The sequence below is a fragment of the Salvelinus namaycush genome, chromosome 17, assembly GCF_016432855.1.
Source record: "Salvelinus namaycush isolate Seneca chromosome 17, SaNama_1.0, whole genome shotgun sequence".
Classification (NCBI taxonomy): Eukaryota; Metazoa; Chordata; class Actinopteri; order Salmoniformes; family Salmonidae; genus Salvelinus; species Salvelinus namaycush.
Window position 1 is genome coordinate 36,638,910 of NC_052323.1, and position 27,759 is coordinate 36,666,668.

The 27,759-nt window shown below is 44.0% G+C and overlaps 2 protein-coding genes across 5 annotated transcripts; one reads left to right on the forward strand and one right to left on the reverse strand.

Moving 5' to 3' along the window:
- Nucleotides 1–2,398: 2,398 nt before the first annotated feature.
- Nucleotides 2,399–8,556, reverse strand: LOC120062576 (proheparin-binding EGF-like growth factor). The gene is made up of 6 exons (XM_039012651.1): nt 8,281–8,556; nt 7,159–7,413; nt 6,492–6,687; nt 6,152–6,310; nt 4,287–4,375; nt 2,399–4,032 (listed from the first exon to the last, which is right to left on the reverse strand). The coding sequence occupies exons 1-5, from the start codon at nt 8,321–8,323 to the stop codon at nt 4,303–4,305; spliced, it is 726 nt and encodes a 241-aa protein (XP_038868579.1). The 5' UTR covers nt 8,324–8,556; the 3' UTR covers nt 2,399–4,032; nt 4,287–4,302.
- Nucleotides 8,557–9,552: 996 nt separating this feature from the next.
- LOC120062577 (RUN and FYVE domain-containing protein 1-like) lies at nt 9,553–26,934 on the forward strand. 4 transcript variants are annotated; one of them, XM_039012652.1, is made up of 15 exons: nt 9,553–9,889; nt 10,186–10,359; nt 16,562–16,781; nt 16,937–17,122; nt 17,758–17,893; nt 23,251–23,352; nt 23,441–23,557; nt 23,681–23,848; nt 23,937–24,034; nt 24,116–24,235; nt 24,316–24,445; nt 24,524–24,618; nt 26,194–26,242; nt 26,451–26,528; nt 26,688–26,934. In XM_039012652.1, exons 1-15 carry the CDS (start codon nt 9,556–9,558, stop codon nt 26,826–26,828), a joined length of 2,148 nt encoding a protein of 715 aa, XP_038868580.1. In that variant the 5' UTR covers nt 9,553–9,555; the 3' UTR covers nt 26,829–26,934. The 4 variants fall into 4 exon arrangements, 2 of the variants coding, with proteins under 2 accessions (XP_038868580.1, XP_038868581.1); XM_039012653.1 differs by having other exon boundaries at nt 10,189–10,359; XR_005478411.1 differs by lacking the exon at nt 26,688–26,934 and having other exon boundaries at nt 24,524–25,536; nt 26,451–26,519.
- The last annotated feature ends 825 nt before the right edge of the window (nt 26,935–27,759 follow it).

Sequence of the window (27,759 nt, forward strand, 5' to 3'; positions counted from 1 at the left end):
GACCCTCTCACCCTCACTGCATTCCAGAGGGGGTCCCTAAACCAACAAAGACCCCACATCAAACAGCCAGGCCCATGGTTGGGGGAAGCAGGTCGCCCACACACACACACACACACACACACACACACACACACACACACACACACACACACACACACACACACACACACACACACACACACACACACACACGCACGCACAGACATACAGTCTTGTAAAACTAACACACACACACACATACACACACCACCAGCAGCAGCATCAGCATCCGGACAGGAGGTGATTTCACTGTCTGAGTAACAGTTGGTTGAGTCTGGCTATGAGTCCATAGACTAAACCAGACCATTAAGCCAGGCAATGTTATGTTACACACCACCACAGCATTGTTGTTTAGCCACAGGGTATTTACTGTACGGGGCTGCTGTGAGCTCTACATCACCTCTGTGGGGTGTTGGTATTCAGGCGTGCTCAGTGGTGGAAGGATTAAGTGTTATAGTATAGTTGTATGTGTGTGTGTGTGTGTGTGTGTGTGTGTGTGTGTGTGTGTGTGTGTGTGTGTGTGTGTGTGTGTGTGTGTGTGTGTGTGTGTGTGTGTGTGTGTGTGTGTGTAGTAGAGTTGCTCATATGTTACATTAGTAGGCAGCGTCTCTGAGCGTGCCATCTGTTGGCTGTGTGACTAATGCTGTGGTGGTGTAGTGGAATGATGCGGTGTACTCTCAGATCAGGTGTACCAACTTCATCTGCTCCCCCAAAGGCTTCCTGTTCCTGTTCCTGGCTAGAGTGCAGCAGGTTCATGTCCCTCCCCCACCCACCCACTGTAACCAACCACTTAGTAATGTATCGTCTGATTGATGATCAGTCAGAGCACCTGATGGGGTCCTGTCATCATAACTGCATAGTCTTATAGCTTCAGATTACTGTAGATTAAAGGAGAACAGCCGAGAATACACTAGTTTACTGTAGATCAAAGGAGAACAGCCGAGAATACACTAGTTTACTGTAGATTAAAGGAGAACAGCCAAGAATACACTAGATTACTGTAGATCAAAGGAGAACAGCTGAGAATACACTAGAGTACTGTAGATCAAAGGAGAACAGCCGAGAATACACTAGATTACTGTAGATCAAAGGAGAACAGCCGAGAATACACTAGATTACTGTAGATCAAAGGAGAACAGCCGAGAATACACTAGATTACTGTAGATCAAAGGAGAACAGCCGAGAATACACTAGATTACTGTAGATCAAAGGAGAACAGCCGAGAATACACTAGATTACTGTAGATCAAAGGAGAACAGCCGATAATACACTAGATTACTGTAGATCAAAGGAGAACGGCTGTGGATATACTAGATTACTGTTGATCAAAGGAGAACAGCCGATAATACACTAGATTACTGTAGATCAAAGGAGAACGGCTGTGGATATACTAGATTACTGTAGATCGAAAGGAGAACAGCTGTGGATATACTGGATTACTGTAGATCAAAGGGAGAACAACTGTGGATGTACTGGATTACTGTAGCTGGGTAGCTTTCTAGCTGGGTAGCTTTCCAGCTGGGTAGCCAGGTCTGCTTGTGATTTTGTCATTGGCATGAACCCATGTGGAGACAATTCGTGGAAAGAGAAAATGTTCTTAAATTAAACTTAAGTTACTTAAGGAGAACAGTGGGAACTCTTCAGAACGCTTGCAAGGACTGGCTATACATCTTGAAGGTGACCCTTGGCCAGGATACAGGTGCTCTGGTTGAAAGGAGTAGCTGGAGGGTGGGAGGAGAGGAGGGGTGAAAAGGAGGGTGAGGGGAGGGGAAGACAAATATTATCCTTTCTATAATTACAGCCAGTGACTGAAAGGCCTAAAGGACACAGTAGTGTTGTCGTCCCAGACCGGTCTCTCTTAAGTATCACTACAATATGAGGCCACGCTGACACATTTCATACAGGAAGTAAACCAGATAGCTATATAAATGGTGATCTTAACTATCAAGGTGAAGCCTAGGACATTAGTATAGAAATGTTATTCATCTATAATAACAGATAAGAGGGCTTGAGGTTAAGAAACACTTCATCTTAAACACCTCAGATCTTGAGTAAGATGACCTTCTTCCAATCCAAAACAACTGACCCTAAACTGACATCAGATCAGTGTTCTTGCGTCATGATTCTGAGTTTAAATCACTCATCAGTGTATAGATAGCAGCTGATATGGATGAATATGAGCTATAGGCTGCGTTTACACAGGCAGCCCAATTCTGATCTTTTGCCCAATTATTGGTGAAAGATCTGATCTGATTGGTCAAAGGACCAATTAATGGAAAACATATCAGAATTGGGCTGCCTGTGTAAATGCAGCCTCAGTGACACAGACAAAGCATAATAAATACAATTACTTTGTGAATTCTGAGAAAAAAATACTTTATTTTCAGAGAAAAAAATGAACACTTTTTGACTAGAAATCACTTCAAAACTGCAGGTTGTTTCCAGTATGTTTTTCTTGAGGAGGGTTATTTGTTTTTAAAATGAATTCACATTTTATCATGATCTTAGCATGGATCTCAGTGTATATTACCATACAGTAAATCACTGAGTATATCCCTAACCACACCATCATGCTAAAACAAAACAACTAACTGGCATGGTAACATAAATAAATAATTGAAATTGGAGATAACATTTTTGGAGATTAATGTCCAACTTGTTTCTCAAAGACAATAAAAATTTCACCACTTGTGTGTGTTTTTATGTCCCAACATTCGCTACAGTGGCTGGACTCGACAAGGCACCAGAGTTTACGTTGGATCTATTCCACATCCTGATTGTAATACAGAAAAATCTAAACTGGATTCTAGATTTTAAACATTCATTTTACATATTTCCTATATTCTATATTTTGCGATTCTAGAGTAGGTTCTATTAAATTCACTTCTATGTCTGGATGTTTTGCATGTCTTCTTCACAGAGTCAAACACAGAAGACCAATGCAACCACGTCATAATGGTACAGAAAGAGAGACCTGTCAGTGGTCCATTGGTGGAATACACCACAGAGCTGTTTAATCAATCAATTAATAAGTCAATCAATCAACCAACCAAGCACAGTGGTGTGTGTTCTCAGCAGCCTGTAACCAGAGTGCCGATACATCAAAGTCAGCAATCAGGTATCCCTATGAGACCAAGAGGACACTTACTTTGAATGTCTATTTCTCCAAAATTACTGTACATTTTTTAAATACTTTTATCTTCAATTTTTATCAATAAATATGCTTTAACATTTAAATATAAAAACACAATGATGACCTTATAGATAATCTTTACAAACTGGCAGTGCATCTTGGGTGGACGAAGCAGTTAAATATCTGCATAAATACAGCAACATCAACACATTAATAAATACATTAAAAGAGAAGTATATGGTATAAATTAAAGTTTTACAGTACACTAGAAAATGACAACGAACGAACATGTGCAGGAAAATACAAATGTTGATTGGTAAAAACAACACTCCTGTTGAAGAAAGACCAGGGTTCTCTCTGTTTCTGGCAGATGAAGAGAAGATGGTGTCCTTTCAGTCTGAGACTCCTGGTAGTCTTTTTAACAAGAAGCAGCACTGAGTCCAGGGACGTTTCCGCAAAGCATCTCAGAGAAGGAGTACTGATCTAAGGTCTGTCCATATAATCTTATTCATTATGATCTAAAGGCTCCTTCTCTGAGATGCTTTGTGGATACGGGCCCAGAAACGTTCCTCCTTTTCCTCTCAGCTTCCATATGCTCATCACAACTTCAGTCTTTTCTCCCAGCCAATCAGAGTTCCAGTTTTAGGCAGGCTCTCTCCTGATAGGTGGCAGGGACTACCTCAGAATCCTGAGCACCCAATCACATTTGTCCATCAGTGAGAAGGGATGGGGCTATATGTACAGGTCACGCCCATCCAGTCCCCCTTCTCTTCCATACCTTCCAAGTCTCTCTGGGTTCACTCTTGGCTTTTTTTCCACTTCTTCTTTTCTATTTTGAGGTAGAATTTCCCTATCCTGTCCTGAAATAAAAGAGGGAGAAACAATGAGCAATCAAGTTTCCTTCAACACTCAGATCGTGTGAAAACAAAACCAAAACTCATCTTTCATCAATCTAAATCCAGCCTCTGTTTCACATTCATACTGTAATGTACAGTAATGTTGAGGTTTCACTTTCTGTCTGACTCCTATCAATTTAGGAGAGGAAATAACATTTCTGTTCAGGACTTGAAAGTAGAGGATTTTTGTCTTTCCCTGGGTTTCCTTGGTAACTCACCCTTCTCTCCAGCTCTTCAGTGGTTGGGTGCTGACCCCAGTTTCACCTTCTCCTCATTCTCTACATCGTACGCTCCTCGCTTGTGAAACCTGTAGAAAAACATCAACAGAGTTAAGACCTGTGGATCCTGGAACTGTTTTGAAACAACAACAAAAACACCTGTGGTGGGAACAATAACGCTACACTTTGACCATGTTGAACTATGACCATGTTGAACTATGACCATGTTGAACCATGACCATGTTGAACCATGACCATGTTGAACCATGACCATGTTGAACCATGACCATGTTGATCCATGACCATGTTGATCCATGACCATGTTGAACTATGACCATGTTGAACCATGACCATGTTGATCTATGACCATGTTGAACTATGACCATGTTGATCCATGACCATGTTGATCTATGACCATGTTGAACTATGACCATGTTGAACTATGACCATGTTGAACTATGACCATGTTGAACTATGACCATGTTGATCCATGACCATGTTGATCTATGACCATGTTGAACTATGACCATGTTGAACCATGACCATGTTGAACTATGACCATGTTGAACCATGACCATGTTGAACCATGACCATGTTGAACCATGACCATGTTGAACCATGACCATGTTGAACTATGACCATGTTGAACTATGACCATGTTGATCCTTGACCATGTTGAACTATGACCATGTTGAACTATGACCATGTTGAACTATGACCATGTTGAACTATGACCATGTTGAACCATGACCATGTTGAACTATGACCATGTTGAACTATGACCATGTTGAACTATGACCATGTTGAACTATACTGTCATATGTTTGTTATAGCCTCAACTCCCTTTCCCCTACAATCAATTAGGTTGTTTACTATTAATTTCCTGTTGGCCCATTTCCAAAATACAGTGCCAATACAGACTTTGTCTATCTTCAGCTGCTGCATTATGCAATGTGTGTTGTGTCATACAGCTGCTCTGGTTCTATACATCCCCTGTGTTATACAGCTGCTCTGCTTCTATACACTCCCTGTGTTATACAGCTGCTCTGCTTCTATACATCCCCTGTGTTATACAGCTGCTCTGGTTCTATACATCCCCTGTGTTCTACAGCTGCTCTGGTTCTATACATCCCCCGTGTTATACAGCTGCTCTGGTTCTATACATCCCCTGTGTTATACAGCTGCTCTGCTTCTATACATCCCCTGTGTTATACAGCTGCTCTGGTTCTATACATCCCCTGTGTTATACAGCTGCTCTGGTTCTATACATCCCCTGTGTTATACAGCTGCTCTGCTTCTATACATCCCCTGTGTTATACAGCTGCTCTGGTTCTATACGTCCCCTGTGTTATACAGCTGCTCTGGTTCTATACATCCCCTGTGTTATACAGCTGCTCTGGTTCTATACATCCCCTGTGTTCTACAGCTGCTCTGGTTCTATACACCCCCCGTGTTATACAGCTGCTCTGGTTCTATACATCCCCTGTGTTATACAGCTGCTCTGGTTCTATACATCCCCTGTGTTATACAGCTGCTCTGCTTCTATACATCCCCTGTGTTATACAGCTGCTCTGGTTCTATACGTCCCCTGTGTTATACAGCTGCTCTGGTTCTATACATCCCCTGTGTTATACAGCTGCTCTGGTTCTATACATCCCCTGTGTTCTACAGCTGCTCTGGTTCTATACATCCCCCGTGTTATACAGCTGCTCTGGTTCTATACATCCCCTGTGTTATACAGCTGCTCTGCTTCTATACATCCCCTGTGTTATACAGCTGCTCTGGTTCTATACATCCCCTGTGTTATACAGCTGCTCTGGTTCTATACATCCCCTGTGTTATACAGCTGCTCTGATTCTACTGACCTGAGCACCAGCAGCAGGCCTATGATGGTTAGACAGAGAGAAGACAACACCACTGCCACCACAGCCAGAGCTGTGGTCCTGCTGTATCCTCCCACGTCCCTCCCCTCTGAAGCCAGCGTGAATAGGTGACACCGCTCCCCAGAGTAACTGGGACGACATCTGCACAAGGAGATCGAAAGAGAGAGAGAGAGAGGGAGAGGGACAGGAGTGAGATGTGATTCATGCAACATACAGTACAGCAGGCATATTGTTATTCTGGAGAGAGATAGAGCGACAGAGCGAGTTAGAGAAAGAGAAAGGGAGAGATTGAGAGATAAAGAGAGATAGAGGTATTTCTTACATGCATGATGGAGCTTTGATGTCCCTCAGGTAATGACAGCTGCCATGGATACAGAAGTTCTTATACTTCTTCAGACAAGGGTTCCTCTTTTTTCCTTTTCCCTTCTTCCTCCCCTTTCCTCCTCTCCTCCTCTTCCCCTCACTCCTCTCAGCTTCCAGGATGGCCGATGGGTCTTTAGGTTTAGTCGACAATGCAACTAAAAAAGAAAAGAGCACAGACAAGAAATGTTAATCAACTGAATCCATGGACCTAGCCAACACATCTCATAGAATACAGGTTTTATTGTACACCAGATAGGTGCAGTGAAATGTGTTGTTTTACAGGGTCAGCCATAGTAGTATGATAGGTGCAGTGAAATGTGTTGTTTTACAGGGTCAGCCGTAGTAGTACAGCGCCTCTGCCGCAAATTAGGGTTATTGGCCCAACGCTCTAACCACTAGGCTACCTGGTCCATAAAGTAAATGTAACTATTGGTTGCATAGGAACAGTTGTTAAAATGGAACTGACAATCTACCAGTTAAGCCAATGAATGATAGTGCCATAAATCATGTTTATAATGGCTATTCTAATACATGTGTCAGTGAGGATTCCAGAACATATAAACAATAGGATGGTGACTTACAACAGAGCAATAAACAAACATAAATCACAGCGCGTTATTAAATACCTCGAGGTAATTCCACCCCATAGTCCCCTGATGCATCTTCGTCGTCTTCATGGTAGTAATCATAGTACTCCTCATCCTCTTCCTCGCTTCCATCCTCCTCCAACACTGGACCCTCCACTCCGTGCTTACTCTTCTCCATCCCTCCCTCCATCCTTCTGTCACTCAGGACATCCAACAGGTTTATAACTGCTGTGTGCTGCGTCCTCTCATTCTCATACCTGTCCACCACAGCTCCACTCACCAACCTCGACACCACTGGAAAACACAAGGAATCACAAGATTAAACTTTGGCCATTATTGATGCTACACCATTCACATATCTGTAGTTCAGATATGTAGATTCCGACTGACACTGTGAGGAGTTAACCCAGGGAGCAACACTGGGTGAAAATACATAATTTCAATGGAAAGAAAAGCTTGTGTTTCCAGTGAGCAAAAACTGCTTGAAAATAAGTCATTTCAACCAGTTTTGGCTCACTGGAAACACAAGCTGTTCTTTCCAACACAGTAATTTATTCAGGTGCCAAGAAAATGGAGGGGTTTGAGTGGGCAAGTTGAAACATGTCTCTAGACTGAGAGCCCTGCATGAGGCCCCATGGCCCCTCCAGGTGAGCCTATAAAACTGGATAGTTGAATTTCAGCTCCAAGAACTGAGGCACCCAAAAACATCATGCATGTACAGTATTCTGTACAGGGGAGACTATAATCCTGCTTGGCTATGGTACACAAAATGTTGCATAGACAGACAGTTAGCTAATGTACAAGAATATGAGTTAAAAATAAGTATATCCAGTTACATAAAGCATGTTTTAAAATAGAAAGATGACCACACTTCGTTCTTGAATAGCATAGGCCTACACCTTATGAAAATCGTTGACTCTTCTTTTAAAAGTTTAGGAGACTTGCTCAGAAGGTCATGCTTGAGAAGTTCACACTCTTATACAGTCAACAAGTGTAACTACACGACATGTCTCTTATCTATAAGAAATAGACCATTTAGGAGGAATGAAGTCTAGGATAAACTATTACCACCAACAGTCTATTCAATGTTAAAGTATAAACGCTACAGAAAAGGAACTATATAATCTGACCTGATATATACAAGTGTAATTTGACACTAACCAAAAGCATGGACGAGTAGGAGCGCAACTCGTAGAATCCTCATGTCTTCAAACTTCAATCACCACCAACTGTAATTCTGTAAAATGCACTGTATGTCGTTTTCCTTTCTCTTGTCCACGTAGTCAATATTTGTTCTCCTGAAACGTTCCTGCCTATTCCTTCGGTTCTCAGTGCGACTTTCTTATTCAAGATGCCGGGCGCGTCTCGGGTAGCCGTTGCGCACTCAAACACAGCCTTTGCCTATTGGGGAAGAGTGGAAGGAGCGCCAGACTAGAGGCGTCACGATTTATATAGCCTGCCTCGACCACGCCTATACAGTAGACACACCTATTACAACATGTTTATATGCTATACACCTTATTATAATGGTTAATACTTACAGTGGTTGAAACCATACATGGGTTATACAGTTACAACAAACTAATGTGGGCTAAATGATCATGTGTCTAATTTGTTGACTCTTTAGGCATTTTACTTAGAAAAATAACATAAAAAGTGCATTGCTTAACATTATATTGCTGATATGATTATATTGTGTCTCTTTCTGTATCATTTGAATGAAAGTGAATAAAGGACTTTACGAAAGGTTATCATTAGACCTGTGACTACATTAATAGAAAACGCATGCAAATTATGACATTTAGGGTCCGTTTACCAGGCACAGTTTAATAAGCCTGGTCCTGGACTAAAATCCATGTTCAATGAAGATTATCTATTGAAATATCTACTTAGTCAGGACAAGACTTAATCTATAACTGGGAAAACAGCTAAACATGTTTGAAACTGGTTTAAATAATAACATGATGTCAACCAAAAGCCACTGATCTAAATGGACTTCTAGGTCTGTAACTTCAGCTGTTTCATCATAGGCCTTCACACGCAATGGAGACACACCTGAAGGACACGGGACAATATCAATAGTGACATCTAGTGTTGTGAAATGGCTACACATCTATAACCTCGTAAACATTAGCTGTTGTACCCAATACCTAGCTTATTTTTATTAAATTTTTTCATTATATAAACATGAATGTCCCTGTATTCATGCGTAATATTGGTATTATTGTTGCAATGAAAATATATATATAATAATAATAATAATAATAATAATAAAAATACAAATACTTAGCCTCGCTTAAATATGGAAAGAAACACTTCAAATAATGCGAAGTGAATTAAAAAAACACCGAGAATCATAAATTGATTACTTTGGACTTTTCGCAAGCATCATAGGCGACTGCTCAGGCCTTGTGTCACGTGTTCCATTATGAAAAAATGGCCGACGGGGTAAGTGAAACAAACACAGCTGCTGAGGAAAGCGACGCCAAAGAAGAGGACCCCAAAGTTTTGGAAGTTCTTCCAGACAGCCACCCTGTTGGCGTTAGCAGCGATGAAGAGATTTCAAAAGACAAACCGGCGACCGAGAGCAACTGGTCAACACCGATCCTGTCGCTGGCACGGAAGGCAACCGAGACGATCAGCAGTGGGGTCAGCTACGGTGCAGTTTTGAGAAACGCCACATCTTCGGGATCTGCGGCGATCTCTCCGAAGTGTCCGACTAAACAAAACTCTACCGAGAATGACACCAACGCTAACCAATACCTACCAGGTACGTAACAAGATTATTGTGGAGGTATATAAACTTAGTAGGTAGTTTAGTGCTGAACCAGTGACTTCCCTCTTCTGTATCTCAACCGTCATTAGCTGTAAACACAATACATCAGAATGGCATGTTCCAACATCATAAATATAGACGACTGTATTCTAACAGTCTATATTTGTCCGTGGTCATTTCTTAATGTGCTTTTTTAAATTACTTTTGCACCGGAAACTCCTCCTTTCCTCTCTTTCTCTCCTGTCGTTCTCTCTTAATTTCTCTTTCTTTGTCTCCCTCTCTATTTGTAGCAGTGAAGGACCATATGGCTGTGGAGCGCTCCAACCTGTTCAGTATGATGAAGCTGAGTATTAAAGGCCTGATCCAGTCTTCTCTGAGTCTGGGCAGAACCCTGGACTCTGACTACCCTCCTCTGCAGCAGTTCTTTGTGGTTCTGGAGCAGTGCCTCAAACACGGACTGAAAGGTGAGACTTGCTCTAGAACAGGGGTGACCGGACAACCCTCAGTCTGGAGCGCTACTAGGTGTGTTTCAGACTTTTGTCAGGGTCTTGATTAGCTGAATCAGGTGTGCTACTGCGGGGCTGGAGTGAAAGCCTGCACAACCAAGTTGGAGACTTAGTTGTTTTCGCCCTTTAAAACTTCTTATGGCTGCAATCCCGTTAACGGGATGATATGACAACAGCCAGTGAAAGTGCAGGGCGCCAAATTCAAACAACAGAAATCTCATAATTAAAATTCCTCAAACAAAAATGTATCTTATACCATTTTAAAGGTTATCTTGGAGGTAATCTTAAAATGAATCACTAACCTTTGATGATCTTCATCAGATGACACTCATAGGACTTCATGTTACACAATACATATATGTTTTGTTCGATAAAGCTCATATTTATATCCAAAAACCTCAGTTTACATTGGCGCCATGTTCAGAAATGCCTCCAAAATATCCGGAGAAATTGCAGAGAGCCACGTCAAATAACATAAATACTCATCATAAACTTTGATGAAAGATACATGTTTTACATAGAATTAAAGATACACTTGTTCTTAATGCAATCGCTGTGTCAGATTTCAAAAAGATTTACGGCAAAAGCACAATATTCAATCATCTGAGAACAGCGTTCAGCCACAAAAGGAAGCCATACAGTTACCCTCCAAATTGTGCAGTCAACAAAACTCATAAAAAGCATTATAAATCTTCACTTACCTTTGCTGATCTTTGTCGGAATGCACTCCCAGGACTCCCACTTCCACAAGAAATGTTTGTTTTGTTCGGTAATGTCCATCATTTATGTCCAAATAGCTATTTTTTTAGCGTATTTGGTAAACAAATCCAAAGTCAGATTGGACAAGCGCGTTCACTAAAAGCTGACGAAATGTCAAAAAGTTCCGTAACAGTCAGTAGAAACATGTCAAACGATGTATTGAATCAATCTTTAGAATGTTTTTAACATAAATCTTCAGTAACGTTCCAATCGGAGAATTACATTGACTTCAGATATGCGATGGAACAGAGCTCCCTCTCATGTGAACGCACAATCATCCAAGATGGCATAGCAGTCAGACGTCATTTTGTCCTCGTATTGTCGTGTCCTGTATATATATATATATTTACACCTTCGCATATCTTTTATATATTTTATTATCCAAGAACTCAACTACAAAAAGCTTTCCTGCAACCCGCCTCACCAATTACAAAAAAAAGTATTATTTACCTCAAATCTGAAAATCCACAATAGAAGCTAGCCAGAAGCTAGCCAGAAGCTAGCCAGAAGTTAACCTGAAGCTACCCAGAAGTTAGCCAGTTTACTGGCTAACGTTAGTATTTCAGCTAACCACGTTTTGTGGTCATCAGCTATTCCTTTAGCTCGATAATCTATCGGCACTTTTGTACAACGCGACTCAGACCAGAACATACCGGACCTATTTTTCTCAATATCCCCGGATTTCAACCGCAAGCTCTGGACATTTACACCTTGATTTCGCAGCTAGCTAGCTGCAAACCGTGTGTCTATTGGCTTACGTCGATCCCGGAGCAAACTTAAATTATTCCGGAGCTAGCCAGCTGAAGAGATCCATCAGCCACTCCTGGGCTACGATCACCTATCCGGACCCGTTTTACTACAAATGCGGAGCCCCACCGGGCCTTCACGACTGACTACCGACGTTATCTGCCCGAGGGAGTTATCCAACTGGCACCTCCGTCGCGACGTTACCTGAACGCTCATCTGGGGCCCGCTAATCGTTAGCTGTCTTATCGGCTGCTATCTGAATAAGTATATCGGACAATTTTTCTTGGGTCACTATAACTATATCTATTTTGCCAATTGGATTGATCCCCTCTACCACACGGAACCCCACTAATCTACCAACGGAAACGCACGAGGTGACTAAAAATAGACCTCCATCCTATGCTATCTTGCTACCGATAGCCAGCTACCCGGCCAGCTGTCTGGATCGCCGTGACCCCAACCAACCTCTACTCACTGGACCCTTATGATCACTCGATTAAGCATGCCTCTCCTTAATGTCAATATGCCTTGTCCATTGCTGTTCTGGTTAGTGTTTATTGGCTTATTTCACTGTAGAGCCTCTAGCCCTGCTCACTATACCATATCCAACCTTTCAGTTCCACCACCCACATATGCAATGACATCACCTGGTTTCAATGATGTTTCTAGAGACAATATCTCTCTCATTATCACTCAATACCTAGGTTTACCTCCACTGTATTCACATCCTACCATACCTTTGTCTGTACATTATTCCTTGAAGCTATTTTATCGCCCCCAGAAACGTCCTTTTACTCTCTGTTCTAGACGTTCTAGACGACCAATTCTCATAGCTTTTAGCCGTACCCTTATCCTACACCTCCTCTGTTCCTCTGGTGATGTAGAGGTGAATCCAGGCCCTGCAGTACCTAGCTCCACTCCTATTCCCCAGGCGCTCTCTTTTGATGACTTCTGTAACCGTAATAGCCTTGGTTTCATGCATGTTAACATTAGAAGCCTCCTCCCTAAGTTTGTTTTGTTCACTGCTTTAGCACACTCTGCCAACCCGGATGTTTTAGCCGTGTCTGAATCCTGGTTTAGGAAGACCACCAAAAATTCTGAAATTTTCATCCCTAACTACCAGATTTTCAGACAAGATAGAACGGCCAAAGGGGGCGGTGTTGCAATCTACTGCAAAGATTGCCTGCAGAGTTCTGTTTAACTATCCAGGTCTGTTCCCAAACAATTTGAACTTCTACTTTTAAAAATCCACCTCTCTAAAAACAAGTCTCTCACCGTTGCCGCCTGCTATAGACCACCCTCTGCCCCCAGCTGTGCTCTGGACACCATATGTGAACTGATTGCCCCCCATCTATCTTCAGAGCTCGTGCTGCTAGGTGACCTAAATTGGAACATGCTTAACACCCCAGCCATCCTACAATCTAAGCTTGATGCCCTCAATCTCACACAAATTATCAATGAACCTACCAGGTACCACCCCAAATCCGTAAACACGGGTACCCTCATAGATATCATCCTAACCAACTTGCCCTCCAAATACACCTCTGCTGTTTTCAACCAAGATCTCAGCGATCACTGCCTCATTGCCTGCATCCGTAACAGGTCTGCGGTCAAAAGACCACCCCTCATCACTATCAAACGCTCCCTGAAACACTTCAGCGAGCAGGCCTTTCTAATCGACCTGGCCGGGGTATCCTGGAAGGATATTGATCTCATCCCGTCAGTAGAGGATGCCTGGTTATTTTTTTTAAATGCCTTCCTCACCATCTTAAATAAGCATGCCCCATTCAAGAAATTTAGAACCAGGAACAGATATAGCCCTTGGTTCTCTCCAGACCTGACTGCCCTTAACCAACACAAAAACATCCTATGGCGTTCTGCATTAGCATCGAACAGCCCCCGTGATATGCAACTTTTCAGGGAAGCTAGAAACCAATATACACAGGCAGTTAGAAAAGCCAAGGCTAGCTTTTTCAAGCAGAAATTTGCTTCCTGCAACACAAACTCAAAAAAGTTCTGGGACACTGTAAAGTCCATGGAGAATAAGAACACCTCCTCCCAGCTTCCAACTGCACTGAAGATAGGAAACACTGTCACCACCGACAAATCCACTATAATTGAGAATTTCAATAAGCATTTTTCTACGGCTGGCCATGCTTTCCACCTGGCTACCCCTACCCCGGTCAACAGCACTGCCCTCCCCTCAGCTACTCGCCCAAGCCTTCCCCATTTCTCTTTCTCCCAAATACAGTCAGCTGATGTTCTGAAAGAGCTGCAAAATCTGGACCCTTACAAATCAGCCAGGCTAGATAATCTGGACCCTTTCTTTCTAAAACTATCTGCTGAAATTGTTACTAGCCTTTTCAACCTCTCTTTCGTGTCGTCTGTGATTCCCAAAGATTGGAAAGCAGCTGCAGTCATCCCCCTCTTCAAAGGGGGGGACACTCTTGACCCAAACAGCTACAGACCTATATCTATCCTACCCTGCCTTTCTAAGGTCTTCGAAAGCCAAGTCAACAAACAGATTACCGACCATTTCGAATCCCACCGTACCTTCTCCGCTATGCAATCTGGTTTCAGAGCTGGTCATGGGTGCACCTCAGCCACGCTCAAGGTCATAAACGATATCTTAACCGCCATCGATAAGAAACAATACTGTGCAGCCATATTCATTGACCTGGCCAAGGCTTTTGACTCTGTCAATCACCACATCCTCATCGGCAGACTCGACAGCCTTGGTTTCTCTAATGATTGCCTCGCCTGGTTCACCAACTACTTCTCTGATCGAGTTCAGTGTGTCAAATCGGAGGGTCTGTTGTCCGGGCCTCTGGCAGTCTCTATGGGGGTGCCACAGGGTTCAATTCTTGGACCGACTCTCTTCTCTGTATACATCAATGATGTCGCTCTTGCTGCTGGTGAGTCTCTGATCCACCTCTACGCAGACAACACTATTCTGTATACTTCTGGCCCTTCTTTTGACACTGTGTTAACAACCCTCCAAGCGAGCTTCAATGCCATACAACTCTCCTTCCGTGGCCTCCAATTGCTCTTAAATACAAGTCAAACTAAATGCATGCTCTTCAACCGATCGCTGCCTGCACCTGCCCGCCTGTCCAACATCACTACTCTGGACGGCTCTGACCTAGAATATGTGGACAACTACAAATACCTAGGTGTCTGGTTAGACTGTAAACTCTCCTTCCAGACTCACATCAAACATCTCCAATCCAAAGTTAAATCTAGAATTGGCTTCCTATTCCGCAACAAAGCATCCTTCACTCATGCTGCCAAACATACCCTTGTAAAACTGACCATCCTACCAATCCTCGACTTCGGTGATGTCATTTACAAAATAGCCTCCAAAACCCTACTCAATAAATTGGATGCAGTCTATCACAGTGCCATCCGTTTTGTCACCAAAGCCCCATATACTACCCACCACTGCGACCTGTACGCTCTCGTTGGCTGGCCCTCGCTTCATACTCGTCGCCAAACCCACTGGCTCCAGGTCATCTACAAGACCCTGCTAGGTAAAGTCCCCCCTTATCTCAGCTCGCTGGTCACCATAGCAGCACCTACCTGTAGCACGCGCTCCAGCAGGTATATCTCTCTGGTCACCCCCCAAAAAAAATCTTCCTTTGGCCGCCTCTCCTTCCAGTTCTCTGCTGCCAATGACTGTAACGAACTACAAAAATCTCTGAAATTGGAAACACTTATCTCCCTCACTAGCTTTAAGCACCAGCTGTCAGAGCAGCTCATAGATTACTGCACCTGTACATAGCCCATCTATAATTTAGCCCAAACAACTACCTCTTTACCTACTGTATTTATTTATTTTGCTCCTTTGCACCCCATTATTTCTATCTCTACTTTGCACATTCTTCCACTGCAAACCAACCATACCAGTGTTTTTACTTGCTATATTGTATTTACTTCGCCACCATGGCCTTTTTTATATTTTTATTTATTTATATATATATTTTGTTTGCCTTCACCTCCCTTATCTCACCTCACTTGCTCACATTGTATATAGACTTATTTTTCTACTGTATTATTGACTGTATGTCTGTTTTACTCCATGTGTACCTATGTGTCGAACTGCTTTGCTTTATCTTGGCCAGGTCGCAATTGTAAATGAGAATGTGTTCTCAACTTGCCTACCTGGTTAAATAAAGGTGAAAATAAAAAATAGTCAGAGCATGGCCAGGTCATGGTAGACCTGACTATTTCCTGTCTCCTTCGGCCCCACCTCACAGTAGAGGCATCAGACAAGGTTATACAGACTGTTGACATCTAGTGGAAGCCGTAGGAAGTGCAAACTCATCCATATCCCACTGTGTTCAATAGGGGATGTGTTGAAAATCTACCAGCCTCAGAATTCCCACTTCCTGTTTGGATTTTTTCTCAGGTTTTTGCCTGCCATATGAGGTCTGTTATACTCACATACATCATTCAAACAGTTTTAGAAACGTCAGAGTGTTTTCTATCCAATACGAGTAATAATATGCATATATTAGCAACTGGGACTGAGGAGCAGGCAGTTTACTATGGGCACCTCTGTGCACCTTTCATCCAAGCTACTCAATACTGCCCCTGCAGCCATAAGAATTTAAAGAACACTACCTAAACATTCACCTTTCTTCTGTCTCTGTAGTGAAGAAGTCATTCATCAATCAGAATAAGTCTATCTGGGGTCCTCTGGAGCTGGTTCAGAAGCTGTGTCCTGATTCTACTGATATTACCACCAGTGCCAGAGACCTGCCAGGGCTAAAGACTGGGTTGGGTCGGGCTCGGGCCTGGTTGCATCTGGCCCTGATGCAGAAGAAGTTGTCTGACTACCTGAAAGCCCTGCTGGACCATAAGGACCTCCTGGTGTGAGTACAGCTTAAGACTCTGTTGCTAGAACTGAATCAGTGTAATAAGTATGTAATGAACATTTAACACCGGTAAACATGTGTCCTATTCACGTTTACAGTAGTTATTGTATCTAACTTACTAAATCTCTCTCTCTCCCTTCTTCCTCCTACAGTGAGTTCTATGATCCAGGAGCGTTGATGATGGAGGAGGAGGGGACAGTGATAGGAGGGATGCTGGTGGGGCTAAACGTCATTGATGCTAACCTCTGTATCAAAGGAGAGGACCTGGACTCCCAGGTGGGGGTCATAGACTTCTCCTTGTACCTGAAGGACCCTATGACCACTGAGACCACTAAGGAGTAAGTACAAAGACTCCAGACACTCTATTCATAGACTGTTCTCTCTGCTACTGCACAGCAAGCGGTACCGGAGCGCCAAGTCTAGGTCCAAAAGGATCCTAATAGCTTCTACCCCCAAGCCGTAAGACTCCTGAACAACTATTTGCATTGCCCCCCCCCCCCCTTCTTCTACGCTGCTGCAACTCTCTGTTATTATCTATGCATAGTCACTTTAATAACTCTACCTAAATGTACATATTACCTCGACACCGGTACCCCCGTACATTGACATTGACTCTGTACCAGTACCCCCTGTATATAGCCCCGCTATTGTTATTTACTGCTGCCCTTTAATTATTTGTTATTCTTATGTCATACTTTTTTTTGGTGTATTTTCTTAAAACTGCATTGTAGGTTAAGGACTTGTAAGTAAGCATTTCACTGTAAGGTCTACACCTGTTGTATTCAGCGCATGTGACAAATACAATTTGATTTATGTGTCCATCTTTCCTCCTTCACACCAAACACACTCTTCTCTTTGTTTTTTCCTTTAACAACCTCCTCTTTCTTTCTGTGATACAAAGATAAACCACACTCCTCTCTCTGTGTTATACTTTGTCTCTTCTCTTGTAACCTCTCCTTCTCTCCTCTGTCAGTGATACTAAGATGACGGCCATATTGGACCAGAAGCACTACATCGAGGAGCTGAACAGACACCTGAGCTGCTCTGTCTCTGACCTACAGGCCAAGATGGACTCCATAGAGAAGACCAACGGCAAGCTCATTGAGGAGGTCAGAGGAGCTTATGTGTTTTAATCCTTTGTGGTGTTTATTAACCTCCTAGAGTCGATGCCTGAGGAAATCAAATTAGCATAATACAAAATTCCCATAAATCCGTCAGTTTAAGCTAGACATATGTTTTTCCACTGCATCCGCCGATGTTGCCCTTCCGCATCTGATGATGTTGCCCTTCCGCATCTGATGATGTTGCCCTTCCGCATCTGATGATGTTGCCCTTCCGCATCTGATGATGTTGCCCTTCCGCATCTGATGATGTTGCCCTTCCGCATCTGATGATGTTGCCCTTCCGCATCTGAGGTGAAAGGTGGCAGAGCTAGAATGGTGTTTGTGAAATCCTGAAAACTGTTCTTCTCACAGAAACGTCTGTAGCATGTGAACGGTTTGAGCTACAAAGAAACATGAGACTCACGAACATGATGGTGTTCTCCCTTTTGCTTTACGACCCCCACAATCATCACATGACTCATCCTGAAGTCGGTACAGCTGATCTGCCAACTTCTGTCTGTAGCGTCCGAACAGTTTGGCCTACACACTCATATGACCCCTCTGTGGAATGGTTAGTGTCTCACAAACACAGATGAACGGAGCAAAACTCAGACACTTCAGAACGACTTCCTTTAGATAGTAAAAAAAAACATCTGTTTAACCATGTATGAAGCTGTTATTCAATGTGTTTCTATGGGCTGATAGCAGTAAGGCCAAATTCAATGTTTCAAATCACATTTTATTTGTCACATGCGCCGAATAGAACAGGTTACAGTGAAGTGCTTACTTACAAGTCCTTAACCAACAATACAGTTTTAAGAAAGAAAAGGTGTTAAAGTATTTACTAAAATAAGTAATAAATATGTATATAAAACTAAATATGTATTGATATTAGTTGGCAGGAGTCTTCAACATTATATATGGTCATTTGTATATACACAGAGTTAATCATTTCATAACGAGGACAGCAATCGCTACCGCGCTGCAAGGTCGAAGCAGGAGAAGAAGAGAAGCTCACTCTGAGTTGTCATGACTTCCAAACAGTCAAACCATTCGATTATAAGACAGGAGGAAATCCACATTTGTGCTATATACACCAAAGACATATACACTGAACAAAAATATATAAACCCAACATGCAACAATTTAAAAGATTTCACTGAGTTACAGTTCATATAAGGAAATCAGTCGATTGAAATAAATAAATTAGGTCCTAATCTATGGATTTCACATGACTGGGAATACAGATATGCATCTGTTGGTCACAGATAGCTTTTTGTATTTAAGTAGGGGCGTGGATCAGAAAACCAGTCGATATCTGGTGGGACCACCATTTGCCTCATGAAGCGTGACACATCTTCTTATCAGAGTTGATCAGGCTGTTGATTGTGGCCTGAGGAATGTTGTCCCACTCCTCTTCAATGGCTGTGCGAAGTTGCTGGATATTGGAGGGAACTGGAACACGCAGTCGTACACATCGATCCAGAGCATCCCACACATGCTCAATGGGTGACCTGTCTGGTGAGTATGCAGGCCATGGATGAATTGGGACATTTTCACTTTCCAGGAATTGTGTACAGATTATTGCGACATGGGGCCAAGCGTTATCATGCTGAAACATGAGGTGATGGCGCACGACAATGGCCCTCAGGATCTCGTCACGGTAACTCTTTGAATTCAAATTGCCATCAATAAAATACAATTGTGTTCGTTGTCCATAGGTTATGCAATGGGCTCCCGAGTGGCGCAGCGGTCTAAGGCACTGTATCTCAGTGCAAGAGGTGTCACTGCAGTCCCTGGTTTGAATCCAGGCTGCATCACATCCGGCCGTGTTTGGGAGTCCCATAGGGCGGCGCACAATTGGCCCAGCGTCGTCCGGGTGTGGCCGGGGTAGGCCGTCATTGTAAATAAGAATTTGTTCTTAACTGACTTGCCTAGTTAAATAAAGGTTCAATTTAAATAAATAAAAAATGCCTGCCCATATCATAACCCCACCGCTACCATGGAACACAAGCTTGACATCAGCAAACCGCTCGCCCACACCACGCCATACACGCTGTCTGCCATCTGCCCGGTACAGTTGAAACCGGGATTCATCCGGGAAGAGCACACTTCTCCAGCGTGTCAGTGGCCATGGAAAGTGAGCATTTGCCCAGTGAAGTCGGTTACAACGCTGAACTGCAGTCAGGTCAAGACCCTGGTGAGGACGACAAGCACGCAGATGAGCTTCCCTGAGATGGTTTCTGACAGTTTGTGTAGAAATACTTTGGTTTTGCAAACCCACAGTTTCATCAGCTGTCTGGGTGTCTGGTCCCACAGTTGAAGAAGCCAGATGTGGAGGTCTTGGGCTGGCATGGTTACACGTGGTTGTGAGGCCGGTTGGACGTACTGCCAAATTCTCTAAAACAAAAGATGATAGGGAAATTAACGTTAAATTATTTAGCAACATCTCTGGTGGACATTCCTGCAGTCAGCATGCCGATTGCACACTCCCTCAAAACTTGTGGTGTTGTGTGACAAAACTGCACATTTTAGTGGCCTTTTGTCCCCAGCACAAGGTGTCCCCAGCTTCTTGATATGCCACCCCTGTCAGGTGGATGGATTATCTTGGCAAAGGAGAAATGCACACTAACAGGGATGTAAACATATTTGTGCACAACTTTTGAGATAAATAAGCTTTCTGTGCATATGGAACATTTCTGGATCTTTTATTTCAGCTCATCAATCAATCAAATGTATTTATAAAGCCCTTACATCAGCCGATCTCACAAAGTGCAATACAGAAACCCAGCCTAAAACCCCAAACAGCAAGCAATGCAGATGTAGAAGCACGGTGGCTAGGAAAAACTCCCTAGAAAGGCCAGAACCTAGGAAGAAACCTAGAGAGGAACCAGGCTATGAGGGGTGGCCAGTCCTCTTCTGGCTGTGCCGGGTGGAGATTATAACAGAACATGGCCAAGATGTTCAAATGTTCATAGATGACCAGCAGGGTCATAATAATAATAATCAGTGGTTGTAGAGGGTGCAACAAGTCAGCACCTCAGGAGTAAATGTCAGTTGGCTTTTGTTAGGAATTTTGTTGATAATAAATAAAACAATTTCTAGATTTAGATAAAGCTACAACTAATTGAACTCCGCACGCCTGGTGAAAAGAGATTTGTGCTGTGGGTTATAAAGTAAACAGAAAGGGTCGTTAAACTATGGTTGAACTGACCCAACTTAGCCCTGAGGTGTTTAGATAAGGCTGTGGGTAACTTTTTAGGTCTTCCATTATCTTGAGTTGTCTGCTAAAGTGGTAATAAATTATAGTGAGCCTTCAGGAGAATAGATTATATTGTGTGTCATGTGTGTGCGCTGGGAAGTTGGAATTAACTTTTGAACCTGTTTTCTATTTGTCAGGACGAGGAGATTTATTCTGTAACCTATGACGTCATATCTTGTATATAAACCTGTTGTTTATGGTCAAATGGTAGCGTGCTCCGAGAATAAATACTATTATCTAATTTTAATAAGACTGTATCCTGTCTATTTTATGTTAATAAGTATCTTACAAATTCTTATAAATAGACAGATTGAATTTAATTAATGAGTACATTAGAGGAATTATTTAATTCCCTCAACAGCTTTTCATAGCCAATCATTCAGCGTTAGAGACAGCAAGTGCGGTAGAGAGAGAGGGTAGAAAACAGCAGGTCTGGGACAGGTAGCACATCCGGTGACCAGGTCAGGGTTCCATAGCCGCAGGCAGAGCAGTTGAAACTGGAGCAGCAGCATGACCAGGTCCCCTGAGACCAGGTAGTCTGGTCTCAGGGGCCTACCCTAGGCATTGTCCTAGGGCTCAGGTCCCCTGAGAGAGCGAGAATTAGAGGGAGCATACTTAAATTCACACAGACACCGGATAAGACAGGAGAAATACTCCAGATATAACAGACTGACCCTAGCCCCAACACAGCATAAATACTGGAGGCTGAGACAGCTCATGAAACATGAGACCAACACTTTACATGTTGTGTTTTATATTTTTGCAGTATACATCATTCAGACAGAAGTCAGCTCATGAGTTCCATCAGCAGCAGATTTTCATTTAGAAAATGGATGTGTTTATGCAACAAATATTAGTGCTTCAAATCGTATCACACCGAATCGCATCGATTCGTTCGTCTAATTAAAACGAATCGCACAGAATCGTTTCAAACTAAAACGTATCGGAGCCCATGTATCTAGATACATGGAATCGTCTTGAAAGGTAGAGATGCACATCTGTAGTCATAACCCTACATAATGCTTGTGGATGTATTATATAACCCTATGTAGTTGTTATGGATGTGTTCTATAACTATATGTAATGATTATGGATGTTTATAACCATATAGTCCTTACAGATGTGTTAACCCTACAGTCCTTATAGATGTTTATAACCCTACAGTCCTTATAGATGTTTATAACCCTACGGTCCTTATAGATGTGTTAACCCCACGGTCCTTATAGATGTGTTAACCCCACGGTCCTTATAGATGTGTTAACCCCACGGTCCTTATAGATGTGTTAACCCCACGGTCCTCATGGGCGTGTTAACCCCACGGTCCTCATGGGCGTGTTAACCCCACGGTCCTCATGGGCGTGTTAACCCCACGGTCCTCATGGGCGTGTTAACCCCACGGTCCTCATGGGCGTGTTAACCCCACGGTCCTCATGGGCGTGTTAACCCCACGGTCCTCATGGGCGTGTTAACCCCACGGTCCTCATGGGCGTGTTAACCCCACGGTCCTCATGGGCGTGTTAACCCCACGGTCCTCATGGGCGTGTTAACCCCACGGTCCTCATGGGCGTGTTAACCCCACGGTCCTCATGGGCGTGTTAACCCCACGGTCCTCATGGGCGTGTTAACCCCACGGTCCTCATGGGCGTGTTAACTAGGGCTGTCAATGTTTTAATTTTTTATTAATCGAGTTGATCGCAGGATTTGCTGTGATTAATCGCAAATTCCCGAATTTGCTCAGTGTGAACTGTAGTTTAAGATTTTTCATACAAAAAAACATTACAAGAATATTCACGTCTTGATTTTGTCTAAAGTAATGGTTAGTAAAATTAGGTTAATTGAGAAAAGCAGACTTTCTTTAACCTCAGTGTCAACTTGTTTTTACATCGCATGGTAGTTTTGAGCTGTATAGATTTATTTAGGTGTTTTCAGTGTATTTGAACACTTTCAGACAATGAGATTAATGGGAAAAAATAACCCTACATAGTGCGTATTGATGTGTTATAACCTACATAGTGCATATTGATGTGTTATAACCCTACATAGTGCGTGTTGATGTGTTATAACCCTACATAGTGCTTGTGGATGTGTTATAACCCTACAGTTGACGGCAGCGACAGACAGAATTAACTCTTTACGGGAGGAACAGGAAACCCTGAGACATGAGAATGAGACCATCGTCCAGAGCAGCCAGAAGAAAGAGGAGGTCAGGACTCACTGTTTTTAGTCTGTAACTTGAATCTAACTCAGACAACATGAAGAGCTGGCATTTCACGTCCTGTGTGATTTCCTAGGCGACCCTGGAGGACAGTGCAGTAGAGCTGGAGACATACAGACAGACACGGCAGGGCCTGGATGAGATGTACAGCGTGGTCTGGAAACAGTACCAGGAGGAGAAACGCATCAGACAGGTGTGTGTGTGTGTGTGTGTAACAGCAACATGAACAACTAGCTCTACATTTCTTTAAGAGATCCTAGCTAACTGCCTCTACAATAGGTGTGTGTGTTCCTGTACCTTTTATTCCTGTGTGTAGGAGTTGGAGAGGGAGCTGGAGCTGCAGGTAGGACTAAAGCAGGAGATGGAGATGGCCATGAGGCTGCTGGAGAAAGACACACATGAGAAACAGGACACACTGCAAGCTCTCCGACAACAACTAGACCAGGTCAAAACCCTCAACCTGCAGATGTTCCATAAGACACAGGTAACACACACGGAAACACACACACACTCTCTCACTTCCGCAGCAACACCCTCGTGAGAACACACCTCTTGACAGCATGTGTGTGCAGGACTGTGAGCGTGAGGCCCAGAGGAAGCAGGAGGAAGAGGGACAACTGGAGGAGAAGATAAACCAGATGAAGACCACCATTAAGGAGATGGAGCAGAGGTGTGTGGTACAGGGGGGTTTCCATGATGGTTTCTTTGTTTTAACATGATTGAATGCTAATTGTAGCCCATGTATTTTCAGACTGCAGAACTCTGAACGTGATCGCAGACAAAGTGACCAGATGGACAGGGACATGAGAACAGAGCTGGAGGGCAGGGTAGACTCCCTACAGAAACAACTGTCTGACCTGGACACACTAAGGTATGTAAGCACGAGGACACACACACACACACACACACACACACACACACACGTTGTGACCCACTCCCCTGTCTTCCTAGGCTGGGTCTGGAGAGTGATCTGTGCAGTGAGAAGGAGCAGAGACAGGCCATTCAGAGAGCTCTACAGAGAGAACAGGACAACAGCACTGAGCTACGCACCCAACTACAGCAGATACAGGGGCTACACACGGTCAGCGTCTCACACACACACAGAAAAGAGAAGTCTAGCTCCTGTTTTTCTCCTGAGCTGGTTTGTGTGGGTTTCTAGGAGCTGCAGGATGTTCGTCAGGAGAAGCAGCAGCTCCAGCAGACCTGTCAGGAGCAGGAGACGGCCTTACAGGAGATGGGCCTACACCTCAGCCAGTGAGTACTGTACTAGACGGTTTTACAGGACATGGGCCTACACCTCAGCCAGTGAGTACTGTACTAGACGGTCTTACAGGAGATGGGCCTACACCTCAGCCAGTGAGTACTGTACTAGACGGTCTTACAGGAGATGGGCCTACACCTCAGCCAGTGAGTACTGTACTAGACGGCCTTACAGGAGATGGGCCTACACCTCAGCCAGTGAGTACTGTACTAGACGGTCTTACAGGAGATGGGCCTACACCTCAGCCAGTGAGTACTGTACTAGACGGTCTTACAGGAGATGGGCCTACACCTCAGCCAGTGAGTACTGTACTAGACGGTCTTACAGGAGATGGGCCTACACCTCAGCCAGTGAGTACTGTACTAGACGGTCTTACAGGAGATGGGCCTACACCTCAGCCAGTGAGTACTGTACTAGACGGTCTTACAGGAGATGGGCCTACACCTCAGCCAGTGAGTACTGTACTAGACGGCCTTACAGGAGATGGCCCTACACCTCAGCCAGTGAGTACTGTACTAGACGGCCTTACAGGAGATGGCCCTACACCTCAGCCAGTGAGTACTGTACTAGACGGCCTTACAGGAGATGGCCCTACACCTCGGCCAGTGAGTACTGTACTAGACGGCCTTACAGGAGATGGGCCTACACCTCGGCCAGTGAGTACTGTACTAGACGGCCTTACAGGAGATGGGCCTACACCTCGGCCAGTGAGTACTGTACTAGACGGCCTTACAGGAGATGGGCCTACACCTCGGCCAGTGAGTACTGTACTAGACGGCCTTACAGGAGATGGGCCTACACCTCGGCCAGTGAGTACTGTACTAGACGGCCTTACAGGAGATGGGCCTACACCTCGGCCAGTGAGTACTGTACTAGACGGCCTTACAGGAGATGGGCCTACACCTCAGCCAGTGAGTACTGTACTAGACGGCCTTACAGGAGATGGCCCTACACCTCAGCCAGTGAGTACTGTACTAGACGGCCTTACAGGAGATGGCCCTACACCTCAGCCAGTGAGTACTGTACTAGACGGCCTTACAGGAGATGGCCCTACACCTCAGCCAGTGAGTACTGTACTAGACGGCCTTACAGGAGATGGCCCTACACCTCAGCCAGTGAGTACTGTACTAGGCGGCCTTACAGGAGATGGGCCTACACCTCAGCCAGTGAGTACTGTACTAGACGGCCTTACAGGAGATGGCCCTACACCTCAGCCAGTGAGTACTGTACTAGACGGCCTTACAGGAGATGGCCCTACACCTCAGCCAGTGAGTACTGTACTAGACGGCCTTACAGGAGATGGCCCTACACCTCAGCCAGTGAGTACTCTACTAGGCGGCCTTACAGGAGATGGCCCTACACCTCAGCCAGTGAGTACTGTACTAGACGGCCTTACAGGAGATGGCCCTACACCTCAGCCAGTGAGTACTGTACTAGACGGCCTTACAGGAGATGGCCCTACACCTCGGCCAGTGAGTACTGTACTAGACGGCCTTACAGGAGATGGGCCTATTTACATCTCTCTTCCTTCCTGTGTTCCATCTTTGTGTGACTCATCTCTCTCGTAGGTCTAAACTGAAGATGGAGGACTTCAAAGAGGTCAACAAAGCCCTGAAGGTAAGGTGTTCCTACATTAAAACTTCCCCTAGCCCACCGTTACACCAAGTCTCTACAGAGTTTACTAGTGAAGAACAGACGAGACATAGGCGCTCACAGCTGGTCATAGACTTCTCCTTGTACCTGACCCCCACCTTCACAGCACAGACACACACTCATTTCTGTAATCATTTGTGATTGAGCATTGTTGTCCGTCTGTGTCCGTCAGGGCCAAGCCTGGCTGAAAGACGATGAGGCTACACAGTGTAAACAGTGTCAGAAGGAGTTCTCCATCGCTCGCAGAAAGGTAAGGCTCTGTCCATCCATCTCTTCAGTTGTGGACTCTGGTCTGTGGCAGATGTAAAGGAAGGTTTAGAAAGGCCTTTGTATGAAATGCTGTCATTTGCCACAAGGGTTACAAATACAGTTCTACTAAATGTCCGTTTTTCCCCCTGTCTGTCTGCAGCACCACTGTAGGAACTGTGGAGATATCTACTGTAACAGTTGTTCTACTAATGAGTTGGCCCTGCCCTCCTACCCCCGACCTGTACGAGTCTGTGACATCTGTCACTCACTACTGCTGCAGAGGAGCATCTCTTCCTCCTGACGGAACACACACCTTCCTCCACCTGACAGACCACACACACACCTCTTCCTCCACCTGACAGAACACACACACACACACACCTTCTTCCTCCTGACAGAACACACACACACCACACACACACACCTTCTTCTTCCTGACAGAACACACACACACACCTTCCACCTGACAGAACACACACACACCACACACACACACCTTCTTCCTCCTGACAGAACACACCTTCCACCTGACAGCACACACACACACACACCTTCTTCCTCCTGACAGAACACACACACACCACACACACACACCTTCTTCCTCCTGACAGAACACACACACACACACACCTTCTTCCTCCTGACAGAACACACACACACACCTTCCTCCACCTGACAGAACACACACAAGACCCTGATATACACACTCTCTCTCCTTCTCACGCAAGCCAGTAGACACACTCACCAATAATCTTTCTTCCCTCACTGTGCTCAAAGCCACTGAGAAAACATTTTAATCAAATTTGAGCAGGGACAGGCGATCTATGTTTAAGTTCTGTTTCACCACTAACCTGAGATTCAGGATGTTTGACTGTTGAACCCTCTGCTTAATACTGCCTTTTCTCATCTTTTAAACTCCCCTGGGTGGATTTCACAAAGTAAGATAAAGAATACAATTAGTTAGCCAGCTAATTGTCATTATCTCCATATTCCTCTAGGATGCTGAATTTGAAATGATAGTTGAAGGGCGGTAGAGTATTGGAACATGTCAGTATTTGTTGTATTATTAATGACCCAGTATGCAGCAATGTCACAATTGTGGGAAAATGTTAGTAGATGAACTGACCTTCAATAATATCATTGTTGATTCACTTATAGACCTTATCAAAACTCCTGATTTAATTGTCTCTGTGGCGATTATATATAGTTTCACATGGTTCCTTTGCTTCAAT